Consider the following 20,085-nt stretch of genomic DNA (forward strand, 5'->3'; position numbering starts at 1 on the left):
AAAAGTACCGTCAGCACCAACTAGATATAGAACATACGAGTATCCATTGTATACACCATACCATATTTTGCAGCTGAGGCTCAGACCCTGAACAGAAGTAATATTACATTTCTGAAGGAGATTTCTGCTAATATGTAGTCTATTCAAAATCAATAAATCATAAAATTCACAAAAGTAATGAAGTATAAAGCTGTGTCTTTTCTGTGGTGACCCATGATATTGAACAAACAAACTCAGAGCTGTTACCATTTTATTCATGTTAACACTGACCTCATACATAAGATACCAAAAGCCTAAACAATCAGGCTTTAATACATTCCCACTTTGAGCTTCACAAATCATGACTTACACTTAAAAATAGAGACAGAGCATATTATGCTGCATATTTACTGTATATAAATATTACATTTATATTGATTGCCCTTACATGACTTAACTGATTTAAAAAAAAAGTCATAGTATCCTCCCCAAGCCCAGATGAACACATATACTGCAGCTGATCAAGACAGAAATATTAATGATAAACAATCCACCAAAATTTCTCTTTCCTTAAATGCAGTGTAGTCAGATTACAGAGTATGATTTAGAGAGAGAGAGAGAGAGAGAGAGAGAGAGAGAAAACAAAAAAAGGAAAGAAACCGATTGAGGAGTGTGTGTGGGGTGTGTTGTATATGCGGGAAAAGGATTGAGTCACCAGCAGGACAAACTTTAACAATATGTCCCTCTGCCAGGGTCCTGACCATCCAACTACCACACTGAATGCTGATGAGCTCGTTGTCACGACAACAGAACAGCCTCAGAGGCCACGAGGTTAGTGGAGGAGCATGCGTGTGTGTGTGGGTGTGTGTGTGTTAGGGGTAAAATTGGGTTAAAGCTATTTGACTGATAGGAATGGGTGCTGTGCAGTTGCAGTTTTTGTGTGGTCTTTTAATGCTGTTAAAATATGTGACTGCTACAACTCCGCAAGTTATATCAGAGCTATGTGGTCTCAGTCAGTCCTTACTTGACTTAGTAAATCAACCACATTTTTTACACCATACAGAATATTATAATACAGAACCTTCCCTAGTTCAAGCTTCTAAACTGTGAGTATATACCGCTTTTCATTGTCTTATGTGAGGTCTTAAATGAACTAAATATATCTGAGTTTTGGACCGGTAGATGGACATAACAAGCAATTTGAAGCCGTTGCTTTGGCTTTCAGGAAATTGTAAAAGATGGAGTTTTTTTAAAAACAGCTGCCCAGGCAGCCATTAGTTTCATTTCCATACAGAATGAAAAATAATTTTGCTTGAATTTATCCATTCAGTCTACACAACTCAATGAGCTAAATGTTTGGCTCAAAGTCAAGCAGTCTCATGAGTCTGCTAAATGATTTTCATAACACATGGAAATCAATGGAAACCAACAGCTGCCTGGAGGAGTGGGAAAGCTACATCCAAAACTCTGAAACTGTGTTGCATGCACTGACAATTTCTGCCAAACTGTTCTGTGTACATGGCTTGAAGTTAAGATGCTAAAAACTAGAGAAACACAGGTTATGGTCTTTTAAATGCCTAAAGGTTGTAATGTCAGAGCTTTATCAGTCCTGTCCATCTAAAAAATATCAGCTGATCAAAAGCACCATAACGTACCATTTACAAAGAATCAGACGATATCTTCTCCTGATTAAAAAAAAAAAGAGGGGGAAGGGAGAGCTACATAAAACTCGCACAGTGTATGGAGAGCCACATCAGGTCAGCTTTAACCAGGATTATTTGCTAATGGAGTGAGACTGTGGGTGGATTAGAGCAAACACATGATTCTCCACGTGACCAAAAAACTATTAGTGCGGTTAACAGACATCATCAACATAGAAGAGTCAAAATAAACATACAGTAAGGCTCATTCAAAGTATTCTGCTACATCCAGGCTGCATGCAATCAACGTGGATCAGCAGAATCTGCTGTCAGGTTAGCAGGTTGTCAAACACATAGAGGAAACTTTTGTCCAGAGCACTATACATGGCAGCAATGTGACACATTTGTAAAATTACTGTTTTTGCACATCTAGTGTTGTTGTTGTTGTAAACAATTAATTCCAGGGTGTCTGCCTTTGTCAGTTGAAATCTACATCTTATAAAGTTTTACCAGATCCCCTCAACTTTAGTCACAAAAAAAGGTGTAGAGAGGAATGACAAGGATGCCTATGACAGGGATGTCTGTGGGGGAACAGAAATAGAAATGAGCAATTACCCAGCCTTACTGACAGATATTGGGTTGTCGTCCTGTGGGCAGACTATTCAGCATCCACTGTGCTGCCACTGGAGAGCTCAGTGGGACAGAATCTGTTTTTGTAAACTGGGCACACTGAAATCTGTGGAAAACAGCACAACACTGACGCAGCAGCTGCTAATTATTTTCTAATTGACAGCACAATGGACTTAATATTGTATTAGAGTTTAAAGAAAATCCACGTGGAGCGAAATATTATTCAAGGCTGAATAATCTCTGAATATATGCAATGGAATTAGTGTGAAGAAAGTGAAGATGAAGAAGACAACAAAGAAGAAACAGCTGATGAAGAAGACGAGGCAATCCTTTAGCAGGGCTAAGCTTCTACCACATTTATGGCATGCTGTTAACACCCCCTCTCCCCAACCCCAAAGGCGACTCTACGTCTGATCTAGTCGTCTCCTTGGTGACACAAACACTAATCCCTCATTATGGGATGTAGGCTGTAGCCCCGTTTTTTTATTCCCATATCACACCACTCCAAACGGAGCAGATTACTGTAATCTGGGAACACTGGAGCAGACAGATTAGATTAAGCTCATTACACACATAAAATATGGGAAAAGGGGTTAAAAACACCTCAGTCCATCGGTTAAACACACTTCAGAGCAGGCACACACACGCACATACACATTTTTTGGTCATCAACGGACGCCAAAAGACTCTCTGAGCTGGTATCAAATGTAAAATGTTAAGTCTTCTTACAGATCTCTTCACCAACAATTCTCAAAGGAAAGATGGAAATATAAAAAAATAATTAACAGAGTACAGGTAAAGTCTGTAAAGCTCTACTTCAGAAGCAGTTTTCTGGAGTGTCTTTCTTGTTTAAGTGCAAATAGGTCTACCTCTCCCTTAACTCTTAAACACATTTTAATGCTTGCTCTAATTTGTGTCCCTTTGTAGTTCCAGATTTATTCTCAGCTGTTGTGGCAGGCAGCTAACCACGAGTGACACATGTTATATGATCAACTGATAGAATTAGCAGGTTGGTTCATGCAGCTGTCACAGACATGAGCAGCACAGCATCATGCTAAACGTACTTAAAGTACCAACTGTAGTGTTTGTATAGGAGTGTGTATGAGACAGAGAGAGGTGAAATAACAGTACTCCAGCCAAGTCTCCGCTCCCTCTTTTCTCCTCTTATCCAGTGCGTTTCCGTTTCAGTGATTCCAGCTGAAACAGAGAGGAAAAGGCGTACATACATTGTATATGTGCATAAATGAAGATAAAACATTCTTTATACTGGCAGTACACAGCAGCCCTTACCTCATTCTCCACTATCTTCAACCTGCCCAGTGCATCCTTGGCAGCATCCTGTAAAACAGAATGATAACTTTACATAGGAAACACACACACACAAGTGAGCAGCAACAGTGACATTCAAGTATCAGTCAACCCTGACCCTGCACTCACTCTGTTGCCTTGGCTGGAGTATTTCTTCACGGAGTCAGAGAGTCCTTGGACGAAGCGCTGCAGCACATTTTCATATTCTACACATGTGGTGAAAGGATGTAAGGGTTACATGCTTCAGAAGTTGAGAAGTATACTTGTATGTATATATGTGTTTGAGTGAGTGTGTGTGTTACCTGTCAGCAGAGCAGGAGAGGCACGCTCCAGCTGTGCTTTCTGCCACTGCAGTCTGTGTGTGACCTCTTTGTGTTGATGGATGAGGTCAGACGGAGGATCCCGACGATTCTTTCGGTATTCTGCAATCTGATAGACAGGCACAGTGACTGAGGAGACCATCACGCCTTCAGGCCATAATGAGAATTAGAGCAGGGGATGTTGCGGATTGGCTTAGACCACGCAAACACACACAGATAAACACACAAAAATACCTTTCTCTCCAGCCGCTCCCTGTCATAGTTGAGGAGGCTGAAGCTGTGGAGTTTGTACTGTGGAGGAGAGTTGTTGGGATGACTGCTCCTGCTGCTCGCTTCATGTCTGGGTTTAGACCGAGGAGATGGAGCCTGATTCAAACAAACACACACACACTGAGATTTCACTGAACTGACACGTTCAATATATTTTTGTGCCAAAGGCGTTAGCCCTTATTACTTCTGCATTTATGGGCCTTGCAGATGGAGCTGCAGGATGACATCATATTACTCAGAGGGCAGCAGCTCATGTCCTCACTAAAGGCTAAGAAGCTTGATACAAACTATTTTGTACAATGTGTCGTCCAAGCAGGTCTAAAGGAACACACTTGAATGCGGGGTGAAAAGCCTGCTGTCAGACATGAGGTTTCTATTCAAATGTAGCAAATATCAAATATCTGGAAAATCAGCAGAAAAAATGCTAATTGATGTGTTTCAAATCCACTACTATCTGTGGTGTTAATTCTTCAGTCAGGTGACAGTAAACAGCGGCAGAGGAGGAAAGCACAACAAGACTATGTTATTAAAAAAGCACAAGACAAACCTCAAAAGGTAGAAAAGAATGTAGAAAAAAATGATGGAAATACAACATTTCTGTTTGTTTTAATGGTTACAGTCTCTCCCCTCATCACTCCACACAGATCTGTCAGCTGCTATTCATTACCTCCACAGTGGAAGTTTGAGTGACAAATAAGTAACATACCTCATGTATGTCATGATTTATTTGTTAAGTCTGTTTCCAATGTGCTTTGAGGCATTCTCTTTTTATTGATGCACCAACATCCTCCACCTCAGACAAGCGTTTCAGATGTTTGGGTTTTTTCTTAGTTCTAACATTTATACTCTGTACAATGTACAGTAGATGGATACACACTTCTAAAGAGGGGACAGGGAGCAATAATCATTCAGTTGGGGATTAAGTTTCACACTTTGAAACCATCTCTCCTTGAAGGCATGCATGGTACTGCACTTAGTTGGCAGAAAAATTGCAGGACGCTGCAATTTCCAAAGTGAATGACCAGGCCAGCTGGAGCCTTTGTGAGAAGTTTGCACATTCTTCTTTGCCCGCATGAGGAATCCCGCTCAGACAAAAATACAGGAATTTGCTCTGCTTTGGTTTCCTCTCAATGTCACAGACATGCATGTATGGTACACAGAAAACTCTACTCACTCGTTCCTTTTGTCTCTCTGGCGGAGAAAGGGAGGAGACTGGATTGAGCACCAGCCACTTCTCTGTCACTGGCTGGAGATCAACTCCTGATAAAGGCTCTCTGATCTTCACCCTCACCTCCAACTTGCCACCTGTGGCTTTACGTCCATCCATCACCTATGAAACACATATACACTGTCAGAAAGATGGTGTGTGTACATGTTTGTATGCATTTATGTTTTCATGTTATTAACACTTACCTCTATGATCTCTCTGAAGTCACAGTGGTTTTCTAGAGCCTCTAGCTTCAGTTGAGCTGTGCCCAATACCTTGTCTGTCTTAAACAAGCCTCTGTAAAATCCCAGAGGAGAATATTACTGATGAAATTACAACAGACTTGACATTTACAGCATAAAATATACAGATAAACAGGGAAGCTTCTGCTCATATTGTTGCAGAGCAGTTGTGGTTTTTACCCTTTGTGGATGATTTCAAACTTGATGCCTTTGGATTGGACGACTCGTTTAAAGCCTCGATGGTTACGGTTGATGTTGAGTTTGAACTGCTCTTTAAACTCTGGACTGTTAGTGTTCTTTACTGTGCTGGTTTTGTCCCTCTGAGCCTCCTCCTACACACACACACACACACACACACATACCACTGACTTTATTAAAACACAACTAGATATAAACAGAATGAAATAGCCATAAACTCTCACTGACTGTAAAAGATTCTTACCGCGCTGGGAAAAGGAAACTCAAATTTCACACTTGCATCCTAGATCGTTAGGTGAGACACCTGGAGGCAGAGAGGTAGGTGTGAGCGCACATACATTTGACACATTACTGCCTGGTTATTTCAGAAACGTGCCTACCTGAGGGAGCTGGTAGGTTGATGCCTCTGATTATGTACAGTATCAGGTCATTAAGTGTCAGGTTGGAGTAGACCCTACAGAACAAACACAGGAGTCAGACGGCATCATGAGTGACAGACAGGGACCAGCCAGCATCACTGAGAGACAAACAACTCTGACTGTTGAATGAGTCATGGCCAGAGTCACCTAGCTGTTAGCTTGGCATGATACTGGAGCTGAGCCAGAGTGAGTCACAGTGAGTCACTCTGACTCATTCACTGCTCTAGTCGGGGAAAGTAATCCTTTTGTTGTCTAAAATAAATTTGTTTTCAAAATTAAACAATTGAATCAAGTGTTGAGAATGAAATATAACGACAAGCTTCATGGTGTCCAATAAAACATGAAAATGAGAAGTTTACATCTAAAACAATAAAATAGACATATCACTGATCCGTTTGATAAACTGATTGATAATCATTTTCTATTGGGACATTGACATAATAAAATCTGAAAAAAGTTCCATAAACTGATCCTTTAGTTGTTACAAACAAAAGACTCTCTGACTGAATAAAGTGTCATCTGGGATGCAATCAACAAGCGCTGGTTATTACTCTAGAGCCTGACTTATTAAAGAAATTTGAGGCAAAAATCTCAATATTTGTGAATTTTAAGAAATCTAATAAAGATGTAATAGCCGATATTCTTATTTTTACATGAGCACATAACAATGGGAAACAATTCTGACATTATACTATATACTGTACATGAGATAAGCTAATATCGGCAGACAGATCAGCCCCACTGATTTATCAGTCATGTTCTGCATTACATGCCAGTAACACAGTGACCACAGCCACTGACCACACATAATAATAGTAAGTGAAATAAGAATTTGGCTATTTATTAGGCATTTATTAATAACAAAATGAGGCATTTCTAATTATTCTAGTAGCTGTATGAGGCTGTACTTAGGTGCAGCTGTGCTTTGAGTTAAATGCTATTGGACAAACTAACATTTTGACATGATACTGGCTTTACCAAATGTCATGTTATTATTATAAGTTATGAATTAAAACACATCTAATGACTTTGTTGCTGACTTGACAGAGTTGAAGGTCCTCTCTTCTGTGTGGCACTTGGGGACTGGGTGGCCTTTGGCGTGGGCATTCTTTAGTATCTCTATGTTCTTCATACACTCCTCAACTAGCTTCTCAAACCTGGGGAGAGACAGAGAAGGTCCTTACTCACAAATGCTCATATATGTCTCAATCTGAAGTCTTATAGATTGTTTTATATCTGAAATATCACAGACAGTAGTCATAAAACACAGACCTGTTTAAAAAAATTGGATAACACAAGACATTTCTAAAAAGTATCATCTGTGAAAATAAAATGTGTTGTTTCTATGTAATTTTCAAAGCATCTATAAAAGAGGGATGCAGTACAGATCCTCCAGAGATGCCAATAAGTGTAATATATGATGTGTGACAGTTAAATATATGTGCAAATATGTGAAAAAAGCAAAATATGCAGTGACATGAGAAAAACAGTCTGCATACTGCTGAACTGCTGATCTTATGCAATATGTTAATCTGATAAATCATTTTTTAACAGTTTTTAATGTTATAAAATTAATTTCTCATTTCATTGCATTTGTTATTTCATGTGTCATTCTGTAGATTTAGTTTTTTGCAAGCTGTCTGTGATCTTTTCATGATGAGAAAACGCCTGCATTTATCTCAATTTCTAGCAGCAGAAAAGAGCAGATGTTAAATTCCGTCATGGCTGCAGGTAACGTGCCTAATATAATTGACAATATATACAAACATACAAATGAGAAATGCCCCTTACTTCAGAGCCTCAGCCACATTGCCCATTTGTATGAACTGCTGAGAGTAGGTCAGACATTTCTGTAGATTGAAATACAGAAGAAAAGAGGGTGTGTGTGAGAAAACAGACAATAGCCAAAGACAATAGGATACAGATTAGTTGTGACTTGAAACTTGTCTATTTAAAAAGCTGCACAACTAGAAAAGTGACAAGCAAGATTCACGGCCGAGATTTTAATTGTTGTATTATATCATCATGAACACCAAGGATTTAGGAAGTGTACTTGTGTATGAAATGTGTATTTCCTGAACCTCGTGCTGCTTTCTTAAAAGATCCATGAGGCCATGGTACTGTTCACTGGAGCGAGGGGAGAGAGGGGATGTACGGGAGCGAGACAGTGAGTAGTCCTCCTCACTCACTGGGGCACTGGGAATCTATCCAGGAGGGAGACAATTACAAATACAGTATGATGAGAAACAAAACATCTTTTCTTTTTTCTTTTTTTTTAAAAACACAAACAACTAAAATTTGAAAAACTAAAAATACAGGTCACAATCTCCCCCTCTGTTCCTGAGTTATGGCGTTGAATAATGACAGAGAAGTGTTTTTGCAGAATTATAATGATGCAGTGAAGATGACCTTCAACCTTTTGAATATACAATATCATCGCTTCATCATTTTATTCTGTTAGACACAAATTCAGCCTATGAATTCTTGAGGTATGGCTAAAAATGTGTTTTGTGAGATCAGAATGGCCTTGACCTTTGACCTTTGACCACCAAATTCTAATCACTTCTAATCACCAAAATTTGAAGAAATTCCTTCCAGGCATTCCTGATGTACTGCTAAAGCTAAACATATCTCCAACTTGCTGTTCTACCAAAGGACATATTATAACTACTAAAAAATTTCAATTATGATTATGATTTTTACCCCCCATAGTTTTGAGAACTCCAGGTCCAGTTCGCATCAAAATCCAATCAACTGGTCCTGTTTCCTGTCTTCCTATCTGTCCGCTAGAAACTATGAATATCTGTTTCTTAACTTGTGTCATATGCTACTAACTGACAAGAGAACAAACAAACAGAGGCACCAGCATAATATTCTTGGTAATTACACTGTGGACCTGAGTCAGGGAGAAATACATGGATTTTATGAAGCAAAAATGTCAGGCAAAATGAAATAAATTCATATGGGATAAGTGGACAACTATATTAAATATGTATAGTGGAAGGATGCTGAAAATATGCAGATATACACACACAGGCATGGACACAAATACACAGAAGGTGAGACCACAATGCACACAAAGGTGTTTTGATTTCACCCTGTATTTCCTTCCTTTTGTCTTCTAATTTTGTCACATTTTGTGTTAACATACTTCACTTCCTTCTGTGACAACACTGTTAAAACACACACACACAAACTTGCTCCATATCCACTTGTATGCTATTCACTGGCACGTGAGAATATATTAATAACCTTGGTGATATCAACGGGTAGGCCAGACTTGGCAGCAGTGACCATGGGGTCCAGTCCCTTGGCATGTCTGAGGTGCTGCGCTGCTCCAGCCATGTCCTACACACAAGCAAACAGCAGCAGATCAATCAATCAATCAAACCACAGCAAGCACATTTGTTCAAGATTCCAAACAACAAGCAGGTGGTAAAGACATCTATAAAAATACAAAGATAGCAGAGAATCCAACTAAACCAAAGAAAAAAAAGAATAAAAGAGGCGATAAAAAAGTCCACAGTTTACCTTCATCTGTTTGGAGTGCAGTGCTGCACGCAAAAATGCCTGTCGCCTTAGCAACAGGAAATCCACTTGCTGCTGGGCTACGGGGATAATTAAGAGGAAAAATGAGTGAAACTCTGCCTTGTGTTAACACTCAAATACTCATGACACATTATGTATGTGTAGGCAGGAGCTCATGTGTATGACTGTGCATAACCCACACTGAACACACCTTTAGGTCCCAGTTTCAGAGCTGAGGAACCACCAGGGGCCTGTGGAGCCGGAGACTTAGCTTTCTGGGCAGGTGGACGCACTGCAGGCTACAGAGGAGGAAATGTAATGAACATACAGATTTTAAAGTATAATATTGTCTTTTTAACAGCTACAACTTGAGACATTTGTGAATTTGATTTAATATTTTTTGATATTTTAATATATAATTTTAAGTCTTAAATATATTTAACACAGAATTAGGGTTTCTCTAAATTACTATATCAAGATAGTTGATTACAAGCACAAGGTAATACAGTAGGCAGAAGGTCCAGTTGATAAAACAGTACTGGTTGGATAACCTGCCACAGAATCTGGCATGACACACAATAGCACATTTCTAAGTTTGGTCCAAAGGCAATCAGATTCCCTGGCCACACAATAACAATTTGGTAGGCCCCATTTTTTTATTTTTACCTTGGCAGCCTCTGTTGGACCATCCTCTTCTTCATCTTCTGCGTCCGCATCCTGATTAGCTATTTTCATTGCTGTTTCCAGGACACCCACGAAGTTCTGCTGCTGACCCCCCTCTGAGCCCTGAAGTGGTGGACAGCCTGGAGGAGCAACACACCGACACACACACACACACAAAATAGTTTTACAATGCATCCTAAAAGCAAGTCCTGAAACACACTTAGATTCAGCAAGTTACCTGGTGGCACAGGTAGATCAGATAAGTTGACCTGTCGTCCAGCTTTATGAGCTTTGATGGCATCCTGGTATTGCTGTTAAGCAAAGAGGAGATGATTGATCAGATCATTCTCTTGTTAGACTTGCAATCTCTTTGCATTATACTGTCATCACTGTAAATAAGAAAATATACAGCCTATTTTAAAGCACACAACCTCCCCAGTTTTTCATTCCCACTCAAACATAAACATAATCGAGGTCAACCATAATACAGTGTGGCTTTGTTGCTTATAAAATTAAACAGACCATATTAACAATATAGTACTGTGAGAAAGTACAAAAGGATAATTCCCAGGAGGAAATCAGTGTCATTAATTTGCTTCCATTCCTACCACAGCAATATACATGCCCTACAAGTATTTTTTGGCCTTTCTTTCATGGTCTTGTCTTTTGTTTTTTCCATTCACCCTGCCTCAGCTGAATCGACTACTTTCACAAGTTTCCTTTTTGCTTTTCAACAGTCCTCAGAGAACAACACAGACATTATTGTAGGTTATTGTGGCAGGTGAAATGAGCAGTAGTAGTAGTTACAGTCAAAGCAACAGAGGCTATTTCCAGTCAAAATAAAGTGAGTCACACTGATTATTTAGGGAAATAAGTCAAATACACCACCAAACAGCAGCACAGTGCATTGTAGATATCTTAGATTTAGAAAATATCTAATGCATTATTTGATTTAGTTTCAGCTGTAAGTATGCATTAGACAATATTTACATACATTTTTATATAATAATACATAATAATTTATAATATATTTCTGGTATATTTTAAGTGGATGGTATGTACCTTGACAATGCGCTGGTGCATGCGAGCCTTACGATCATCTCCTTTGCTCTTGGCTCCCTCTGCTGCTGACTTGTATATGTCCATTCTCTGCTGCAGGGCTTCTGCCACGCTGCTGGGGGCAGGCAGGTCTTTGCAGAGTGCACACACACACAGACACAGACACACGCTTTATTTTTAAATTCAATAAATTCCACTTTCTGCATTACTCGCACTATGCTAACTAGTCAGAAGGAGGAATCAGGGCTACTGAAGTCTTACCTGCAGCAGCCACCTGGGTGGGAGCAGGAGCAGCAGGGGCTGCTGGGGGCAGCAGGCTTAGAGGACTGAGGAGGTGGAGGTGCACTGTGTGCAGCCACTACATCTCCTGCAGACGATCAGACATCAGTGGAGAGTTGGACATGGGATGTTGTTGTTCCACACGCTATTATTGTATTATACGTTTCAGAATCTTTTTTTTAAAAAATTGGTTTATAATCAATTTTATTTCATCATGAAATGGATACCACTTTTGGCAGCCCTATTCTCCATGAAGGAAAAACTTCTCTAGCTACTGTGGACAAAAGTTAGAAACGTGTGGTTAAGTAAAGTATTCCTTTTTAGAGACTATACCGACCTGGAGGGGGAGGTAGTGAGCTCAGGTCTACTGATTCGCCTCTGTCCAGTGCCTCCACCAGTGCATCCAGCTTCTGCATAAATGGAGGTAAACATTCCGACTTTCTCTCTGAAGCCTCACACATAAACTATAAACTTACAGGAAAATATTTTTTCAAGGAGTAAAGGTGAAATCGGATGTGTTACCTTGGCAGTGAGGTAGTGCTGTTTGGCCAAGTCAATGTCTCCGCTCTGTTTGCTGTTTATGGCAGCCAACTTATACTCCCTCTGTCTGGACAACACTGCCTGTTTCAGCTCTGAATGGAGTGAAGGCAAGAGTTATGTGGTGGCTGTTGTCATATAAAATTTAAATAAATTAATAGTCAATGAATTAAAAAGTAGACCATGTAAGAAAAAATACTCATATCTTTTCAGTCTAGATGAATTTATAGAGTTTATTAGAGTAGAGATATCATCACATCTTTACTCTCACACGTACACAGTACAGAAAAGTTGAACGGATATCCACAGAATACTCTGTATGTCATCATGTGTGTGTTTACCTGAGTGCTGTGCATCTGGCTGGCTGGGGGTGAGTGGAGAGATTGCAGGTGTTTCTGGGGTGATGGCAGCAGTGGGCTTTTGGGGCGGGGTCAGATGGAGTGGCTTCATGTTAGGAGCTGTCGGCGGAGCCTCCCTCAGAGGTTTCTGATTGGTGGGAGGAGAGGGCATCAGTGCTGGCTGTGGCAGTTCTCGTTCCTTGACCGATTCAGACCCTGCGGTGACATTGGTGTTTCCACCGAGAGCAACGGGAGGTGGCATCTCCTCCTCATTGACTGGTTTTCCTTTCTTGACAGATGTTAACATGGACTGCAATGTCTAGGGGTGAAGGAGACAGGAAACCTGAATATACTGTATGTCCTCAACATTACAGATAACAAATATGCAAATTTAAACAATATGAAGTCTCACATTCACATAAAAAAGCCACTGGCATTTGGAAATTTCAAAACATTTGAATGGAGATGAAGTACGAGAATCAACTTGTGCTGGGGTTATATAAGATTTCCCCTTTTAGCTCTCCATTTTACCTTTAACCCACGGTCATATCGTCGAACTTTGCTGGTCTCCCCTGCTGCCTTGGCATTAGAAATGGCAGTTTTATACATTTCAATACGCTCCAATACGCGGGACTCCAGCCCAGTTGCACCACTGGGAGCAGCAGGAGGAGCAGAGTGGGATGTGATGCTCACTTTGGGAGCACTCGGTGTGATGGCAGGTGGGGTGGGAGCAGGGCTTTGTTCCTCATCATCCTCTAAAACTTCATTAAGCTCTGCCTATGTTTAGAGACACAGAAATGTATACAATGAAAAGGAAAATCCTGACAGTTAAAGCAATTTAAGTGCTGAGGTTAGCAATACTGCATTTAAGTGGAATAAAAGGGATTACATTTTTACTTGGTTAATTGTTAATTATTTTCTTGATTGCCGTAATTTCCGGACTATAAGCCGCTACTTTTTTCACATGCTTTGAAACTTGCGGCTTAAACAATGATGCGGCTAATTTATAGATTTTTACGGGCTGTGGTGGAATTTTGCATGTTTTGTATTACAATGAATTTATCTTATATACTTAATGTAATTAGTCTGTAGCTTTAGTTGTACTGTTTTACTCGTCAAGGATGACCTGATGAATATACTGTTATATTCCCACCGTAAATACCTTCCTGAAGAGGAAGATGGCAAATGGTATCTTCATCAGCATAGGAGATTACACGCAGTTGTAAATTCCTTAGATGGGTCACTGCATTTATTGTACCCCAAGTGTTTACCCAATTGTAGAGAAATGTCCTCTGGCAGTTCAATCAAAGGGTCAGAGGCATACCACAAAGTATAAAAGGGAGGTGAAACGTTTGGTCGGGGGCACGCCTCTGAACTGCTTACTGCCGTGTGGTTCTGTGTGTTGCCTCCTCTCTATAGAGATTAAACATCTTGGTGCATGCTACCTTGCCAGTCTTGTTCTTTGACTCTCTACAGGCAGACCAGGAAATTTCCATAACAGGGCTAACGAGCTTCATGCCTAAAAAACATTTAGACACCTGCGGCTTACAGACAAGTGCAGCCTGTATATGTATATGTATGGTTTTTTTCTTTTTAAATTTAGTAGGTGCGGCTTATAGTCAGGTGCGCTCAATAGTCCGGAAAGTACGGTAACTGTCTTGTCTGTGAAATATAAAAAAATAGGGTGATCATGATTTCTCAGAGCCCAAATGACATCTTCAAGTTGCTTTTTTATCTGACCAAAATATCTCCAAAACATGGGAATACTCAGTTTACTATGACAGAGTACATGATAAAGAAAAGCTGCAAATCCTCACACAGGAGCAGCTGGAACATCTGCCATTTTTGCTTGCAAAATAACTGACAAAGCAGGGTGTTAGTGTGTTACCAGCAGATCTTCATCATCCAAATCTCCATCATCCATTTCTTCATCATCCAGGTCTTTCATGCAAAGAGCTGCCATTCGCTCTATTTCAGCCATGTGAACAGGAGCTGGACATGGACAAATATACCACAACAGGAATCAAATCATACATACTACTTCAAATTTTGAGCACTAATATATGGATGAGACAAACTGTGGTTTACACTGGGAGAGAAATGACGGACTTGTCGTTCTCACCTCTCCCTTCACCTCTCTTTCCTTGTGATCTCCCCCCTCCTCCTCCTCCTCCCCCAACCAGATTGAGCAACTCTGCTTCCAGCTCGTCGTCATTCCCCTCATCATCCATCCCTCCATCCGGGGACAGGTCAAGGAGCAGCCCCATCTGTGGCACAGACAGGAGGACGGAGAGAGAGAGAGTTGCTGAATCATACCTGTTGTTGACACATAAACAATAGACATCAGTTACAAATCTCATCATCAGACATGACGCGGTGTTACCTGTTTGGCTCGCGCTGCCCCTTGACCCCGGGGAGGGGGGTTCCGACTGCGACTCATGGACTCTTACCACCTAAAAGTTAGCCAGGGAATAAATTAATACAAAACACAGCAGAGAGGAGTGAAGCATGCAGTTAACTACCAGTATCGTCAGTTAGAGTCAGCGCTTTCTGGGTCATTCTGTGTTGAAGTTCAAACAATTCTAAACTGTTTTGTTTCTAGATAGCTTCAATGCTTATGTTAGCTAACAGCTAAAACAACATATAACACAGTTCTCATAGCTAATGAATGTGCAGGTAGGCAATTTTATTTACCTCGTCGACTTCGCGCACGGTGCCGTCAGAGTTACAGCTAGTCGAGTCGGTTATTCTAGTCGAATATTGCCCAGAAACAATGAGATTAGCAGATTAAATGTATGGAAACAGCTGTGTTTAGTTCGAGCTGTCAAAACACGAACGGTAAACTGTGGAATTTACTTCCTATATTGCGTCTCCAATGGCAACGCACGTTGCGCTTTACGGCTAGACGACACACACCCGTTACTGACGTAAACATCGACGTAACGTTTCACATACAGTCTTTTCAGGTCTCAGAAGTTCACGGCTCAGGTAAATAGTTGTAGTGTGACCATGGGAGAAGCACAAGTCAAAAATGTGTCACAGTCTAATTAATTTAATCAGCATAAACTAAGTAGTTCAACCTCAACAAGTACATTCAGTACAGAGGTCATATCTTTTACTTACTTCTTTGAGTAAGTGTAAGATTTGTTGTTAGCTAGCTAATAAATACATTTAGCGTCATAAACAATTGTTAGCTGGCTATTAGCCAACTGTCAAACATAGCAATGGGAAACAGTATTTTGAGTAGCTATAATTTAAATTTTTCACATTGCCTTTTATTAAATTAACTCTTTACTCTTTAGGAAGAGGAGATGGCCAAAGGGAAAGGGAAGTCAAACGGCAGTGGTAAAGGAGATGCTTTTGTCACATAATATGGACTTGGTTTTAAAACAAGTCTCTAAATGACAAATTCATTTTAGTGTACCGTGTGTTGCTTAACTTTATAATAACAAGCTCAGTTTGAGTGTCAATCAGCCGCAGTGGTTCCCCATCACAGTCTTTGATTAACTGAGTTGTTCTCTCTGTTTTAAGACGGCTTAGCTCCACCCCAGCCTCGGTCACTCAAGCCAAGAAAAAGGGAATGTCCAAGTGATGAAATCTCCCAGGCTGATGATGTTGAGACTTCTCTTCATCAACAGGTGATTTAGGTGATTGAAATGTGAACCAACATTTTTATTGTAACAAAGCAAATTGTTGACAAGTCACTCTCTTTTTTTAAATGTCAGGACACAGAGGAGAATAAGACAACAGAGGTTGCCACACTGCTACAATGTTCCCAGTCCCCTCTGCAGGAATGTGCTATGATTACAAATCAACAGGATCAGGCAGTCAGACAGTCCTGTTTCACAAAACAAGATGACTCCAGAGAGGAAAAACATGCAGAAGCAGCAAATGTCTACTTGAAAAATGTGATGGTTAAAGCTTCTGAAAGGCAAGAAGAGACTACTGTCCCCAGTTCCTGTGATGACTCTGAGCTGGAGGGCTGTAGAGTACATACTGACAATGACACCAACAAGCATGGAACAGAAGAAATAACTCAACATGAAGGTATCAGATCTCCATCTCAGTCAGTTGGTGATCAACTCCAGGTCTTCTCGCCAACTTCTGAAGAGGGTGATGGATCCTGTGCAACTGCTCTGGAGAAGCGACTGGATGCAAAGGAAAACTCTCAGTGTAATTTTGAGAGAAACCATGAATCCAGCCAAGAAGAACCATGCAACATGTACACGGCTGATGTAAAGGAAGTTGTAAAGGAGGCAGCAGCGGGGTTACCGGCCAAAAAAAAGCGAAGGATGGGCATGTGTGGTCTGACAGAGAGGGAGCGGAGCCATTTTTTACAGACACAGAAGCGTGAAAATGGGCAGAATGGGGCAGAGAGAGTTGAGAAGCAGATTTGTAACAATAACACAGCTGACCCTGTGGCTCAGGAAGAGATTACATCTACCCCAGTACACCATATCACAGGGCAGAGTGAGGCAGAGATAAAACTTCAGTCCAGTCACTGTGGAAGGGATGACAGGTCAGGATCTTGTTGTGAGAAATCCAAATTACATGTTAAATATCTTCAATTTTTTAAATTTTGAAAGGAGTTCTTTCATGTGTAGCTCAAAGTTCTGTTAGATGAATTGTATTTTACGTACAGTAGAGTTACAGGATTAAAAATCTACTTGAGTAAGATTGCACATGGTCTAGGTCACAGTGAGCAGGAGTTCAAATAATGAACATTTACTTTAAAAAATTGTAAATTTCAAAATAATTGATATTTTATTCCTTGCACACTTTCACTGGGTCATGGCAAGTCAACGGCTATGTAAAAACTTAAGTTTTACCAACATTACTAAAAAATACAAAACACACAAACATACAACAAAAAAGATTATCTATCACAGTAACAGGGTAAATGTAATTTATTGCTTCCTGCTTTGACTTTGTTAATACACAGGGCAGAGACTGAAGTCCACATTGCTGCCACAACCTCTGCTGAGACCAGTACTATGTGTGATCCAGGCTGCTCAGAGGAAAAGAGCTGTGGGGCTAAAGGAGACACAAATCCTGGTCCAAAACAAAGTGGTGAGCCAAAGTCAGATCCACTGGCACAGGAGGAAGTGGAGGAGCAACTGGGGAGTTGGGAGCGACAGGAAAATGAGGGAAGTACAACTGAGATTATGACCACAGCACCTGAGAAACAAAGCAAAGACAAAGAAGAAAGGTCGGCAGAAGCAGACTGTAGTCCTGCCTTGAGTTTTTACACTAATCAAACTAAAAATGAGGACACAGAGAAAAAGGAGGACGGGAGCAAGACTGCTTCTCTTCAGGTGGATGACGAAACTAAAACAAGAGCTGAGCAGAAGGAAGAGATTGGGTTTGGTGCTGATGATGGAGCTGAAGTGGAGGGAACTTCATCCACAGGATTTAACTGTGGCTCTGTGAAGCTCTGTGACACTGCAGTGACACCCAGTGGCTCAGAAAGGAAAGAGAAGGTGAGTGGTGGCGCCAGAACCTAAAAACCATGACTGGTACAGGAAGGGACAAAATACTTAAAGTTTTTGCTGTTTTTGTTTTTTGACAATTAACTATTACAGTGACTAATAGTCATTTATCAAGAGAAAATACTAAATATTTGCTGCGTGAAGTTTCTCAAATGTTCAGAGTTGCTGCTCCACTCTGTTTTTATATCATCAAAAGTTGAATATCTTTGTGTTTGGAGCTGTTGGTTGGACAAAACAGGCAGTCTGATTAGTATTACTCTGGGCTCTCTCTCCCTGGGTTTTCACTATTTTCTGACATAAATTCATTTACAAAATAATTCATTGCTGTAAATCACCAAGTACAAATGCAGCTACACACTTATGTCACATAAAGCTGAATACTTAACTAGCAATACAGTATGTGCAAGCTTTAATAGACATCTGACAATTAATTTAGTGATCCATATAGTTGCTTTCTGATTGGCTGTTGACCCTCTGCCAGCATAAAAAAACATACACAGAGGGTTATTTTACTGTGTTTTTAACTTTACAGAAGTGGTTGACTTTTTGTTGTTGTTGCCCACAGTGTGATCCTGAGGATGAACCTGGTCCCTCTACTGTGAAAGCTAAGCACAGTGAGACCAAGGATACTGCTGACCCGTTTGACTCTGGATGTTTAGATGATGTGTCAGACTCGCAGCTGAACACTATTGTTCTGATGTAAGCAGAGAGGAGGGTTTAAATCCCACGTGCACTTCCAGTTAACAGTGAATTCAGATAAAAATGTTTGATTTTATTTTTTATTCCTTCTCGGTCTCTAGTTTCAAGAGGACATTAAATATTTTTAACAAAGAACTTTTCCTACAACATAAATGTTAACACCATATTTTAGTTCTTTTAAACTAAGCTAATTAAAACCTAAAATTTGTTAGAAGCATACACCTCTTTTGTATCCATCCAACTCTTTTTCTTTCTCCCCATCCAGTGAGGAGGAGCTGATGGGGAGATGCGAAGATCCTGGCTCCTCAGACTGTCATGAGGATGCCACAGACCTGATCTGTGGGCTCATCAGAGAACTCTCCTCTTTAAAGTTAGTACAGAAAATCTCATTTTTATCTGTTTTTTCACCCACCCTCCCTTTTCCTTAATCTTTTCTCCTTTTTATACCCCCTCTCTCTCTCTGTCCCTCCTCTCCTAGTTGAACTTTTGACTTCTAATACCATTGGTCAGTTTCATTCTCTTCACATCCACCCCTGTGCTCTAACTGGCTGGAGTGTGTGCTCAGCTCTATCAGCTGTAGACTCCTTGGCACCTTTCACTAAGGGACACTGCACCTTGTCTGGTCAAGCCCTGAAGGTCTAAGCTTTGGGGGAGCAACAAACATTAGAAAAATTAAAACAAGAGGGAAGAATTTACTAGTTGGCTTCAATAAAACTGTATATAATATATATCCTTACCTATTATAGTTTCCCCCTCTGTCACTTACTTCAACATCTTCAACCTCCCTGTGTGACTCCCAGTTGTTGTCAAAACCAAGCCCAGTTTAAAAAAAAAAAAAAAGCATTTTAATTGCTCACAAAACTGACAATCAGCATTGGTCCTCTTGTTGCTCTCTTCTAGTCGAAAAGTCATGGCCACACATAGGGAGCTGGAGAACCTGCGACGTGGCAGTAAAACTTCAAGGAGCTCCCTGCGTTGAGGATTTCAATGATGTTCCTGCCATCCTGAGTTTACAGTTACCCCAACAGTTCTTGGGTAATGAAGGCATTTCTTGCACTCTGGTACAAACCCTTAATATTTCATTATAAATCTGTTCTCACTTTTCATTGGCAGTTGGAATGCTCTAGTTCTCCCAAAATAAAACCTGCCATTGTTAAGTCAGTAATTTGAGTATTGTTATGTAAATATTATTAATATCTGTCCTTCATGACTGGCTTAAATTGTGTTGAATATTTTAAACGAATGGAGAGTGATGACAGAGTACAAACACAGATTTACTC

The 20,085-nt window shown here is 40.3% G+C and overlaps 2 protein-coding genes across 3 annotated transcripts; one reads left to right on the plus strand and one right to left on the minus strand.

Annotated features, from left to right (window-relative positions):
- Nucleotides 1-236: 236 nt before the first annotated feature.
- On the minus strand, nucleotides 237-15,485 carry cc2d1a (coiled-coil and C2 domain containing 1A). Its single transcript, XM_018664706.2, is given in 30 exon segments — nucleotides 237-3,446; nucleotides 3,540-3,587; nucleotides 3,687-3,763; nucleotides 3,860-3,986; nucleotides 4,112-4,243; nucleotides 5,322-5,477; nucleotides 5,561-5,651; nucleotides 5,777-5,928; nucleotides 6,039-6,077; nucleotides 6,079-6,098; nucleotides 6,175-6,248; nucleotides 7,254-7,370; nucleotides 8,005-8,063; nucleotides 8,295-8,417; nucleotides 9,466-9,561; nucleotides 9,745-9,821; nucleotides 9,953-10,040; nucleotides 10,408-10,544; nucleotides 10,643-10,715; nucleotides 11,467-11,594; nucleotides 11,725-11,773; nucleotides 11,775-11,830; nucleotides 12,080-12,152; nucleotides 12,265-12,374; nucleotides 12,621-12,936; nucleotides 13,149-13,394; nucleotides 14,506-14,609; nucleotides 14,740-14,884; nucleotides 15,001-15,070; nucleotides 15,312-15,485. Coding segments are annotated over 29 exon segments (3,003 nt in total). The 5' UTR covers nucleotides 15,058-15,070; nucleotides 15,312-15,485; the 3' UTR covers nucleotides 237-3,413.
- LOC108875657 (uncharacterized) lies at nucleotides 15,413-20,044 on the plus strand. Of its 2 annotated transcripts, XM_018664708.2 has the most exons (8): nucleotides 15,504-15,605; nucleotides 15,920-15,962; nucleotides 16,149-16,255; nucleotides 16,343-17,136; nucleotides 17,560-18,097; nucleotides 18,672-18,805; nucleotides 19,071-19,175; nucleotides 19,706-20,044. In XM_018664708.2, the coding sequence occupies exons 2-8, from the start codon at nucleotides 15,929-15,931 to the stop codon at nucleotides 19,782-19,784; spliced, it is 1,791 nt and encodes a 596-aa protein (XP_018520224.1). In that variant the 5' UTR covers nucleotides 15,504-15,605; nucleotides 15,920-15,928; the 3' UTR covers nucleotides 19,785-20,044. The 2 variants fall into 2 exon arrangements, with proteins under 2 accessions (XP_018520223.1, XP_018520224.1); XM_018664707.2 differs by lacking the exon at nucleotides 15,920-15,962 and having other exon boundaries at nucleotides 15,413-15,605; nucleotides 19,706-20,033.
- The last annotated feature ends 41 nt before the right edge of the window (nucleotides 20,045-20,085 follow it).

This window comes from Lates calcarifer, linkage group LG5, assembly GCF_001640805.2.
Source record: "Lates calcarifer isolate ASB-BC8 linkage group LG5, TLL_Latcal_v3, whole genome shotgun sequence".
Classification (NCBI taxonomy): Eukaryota; Metazoa; Chordata; class Actinopteri; family Centropomidae; genus Lates; species Lates calcarifer.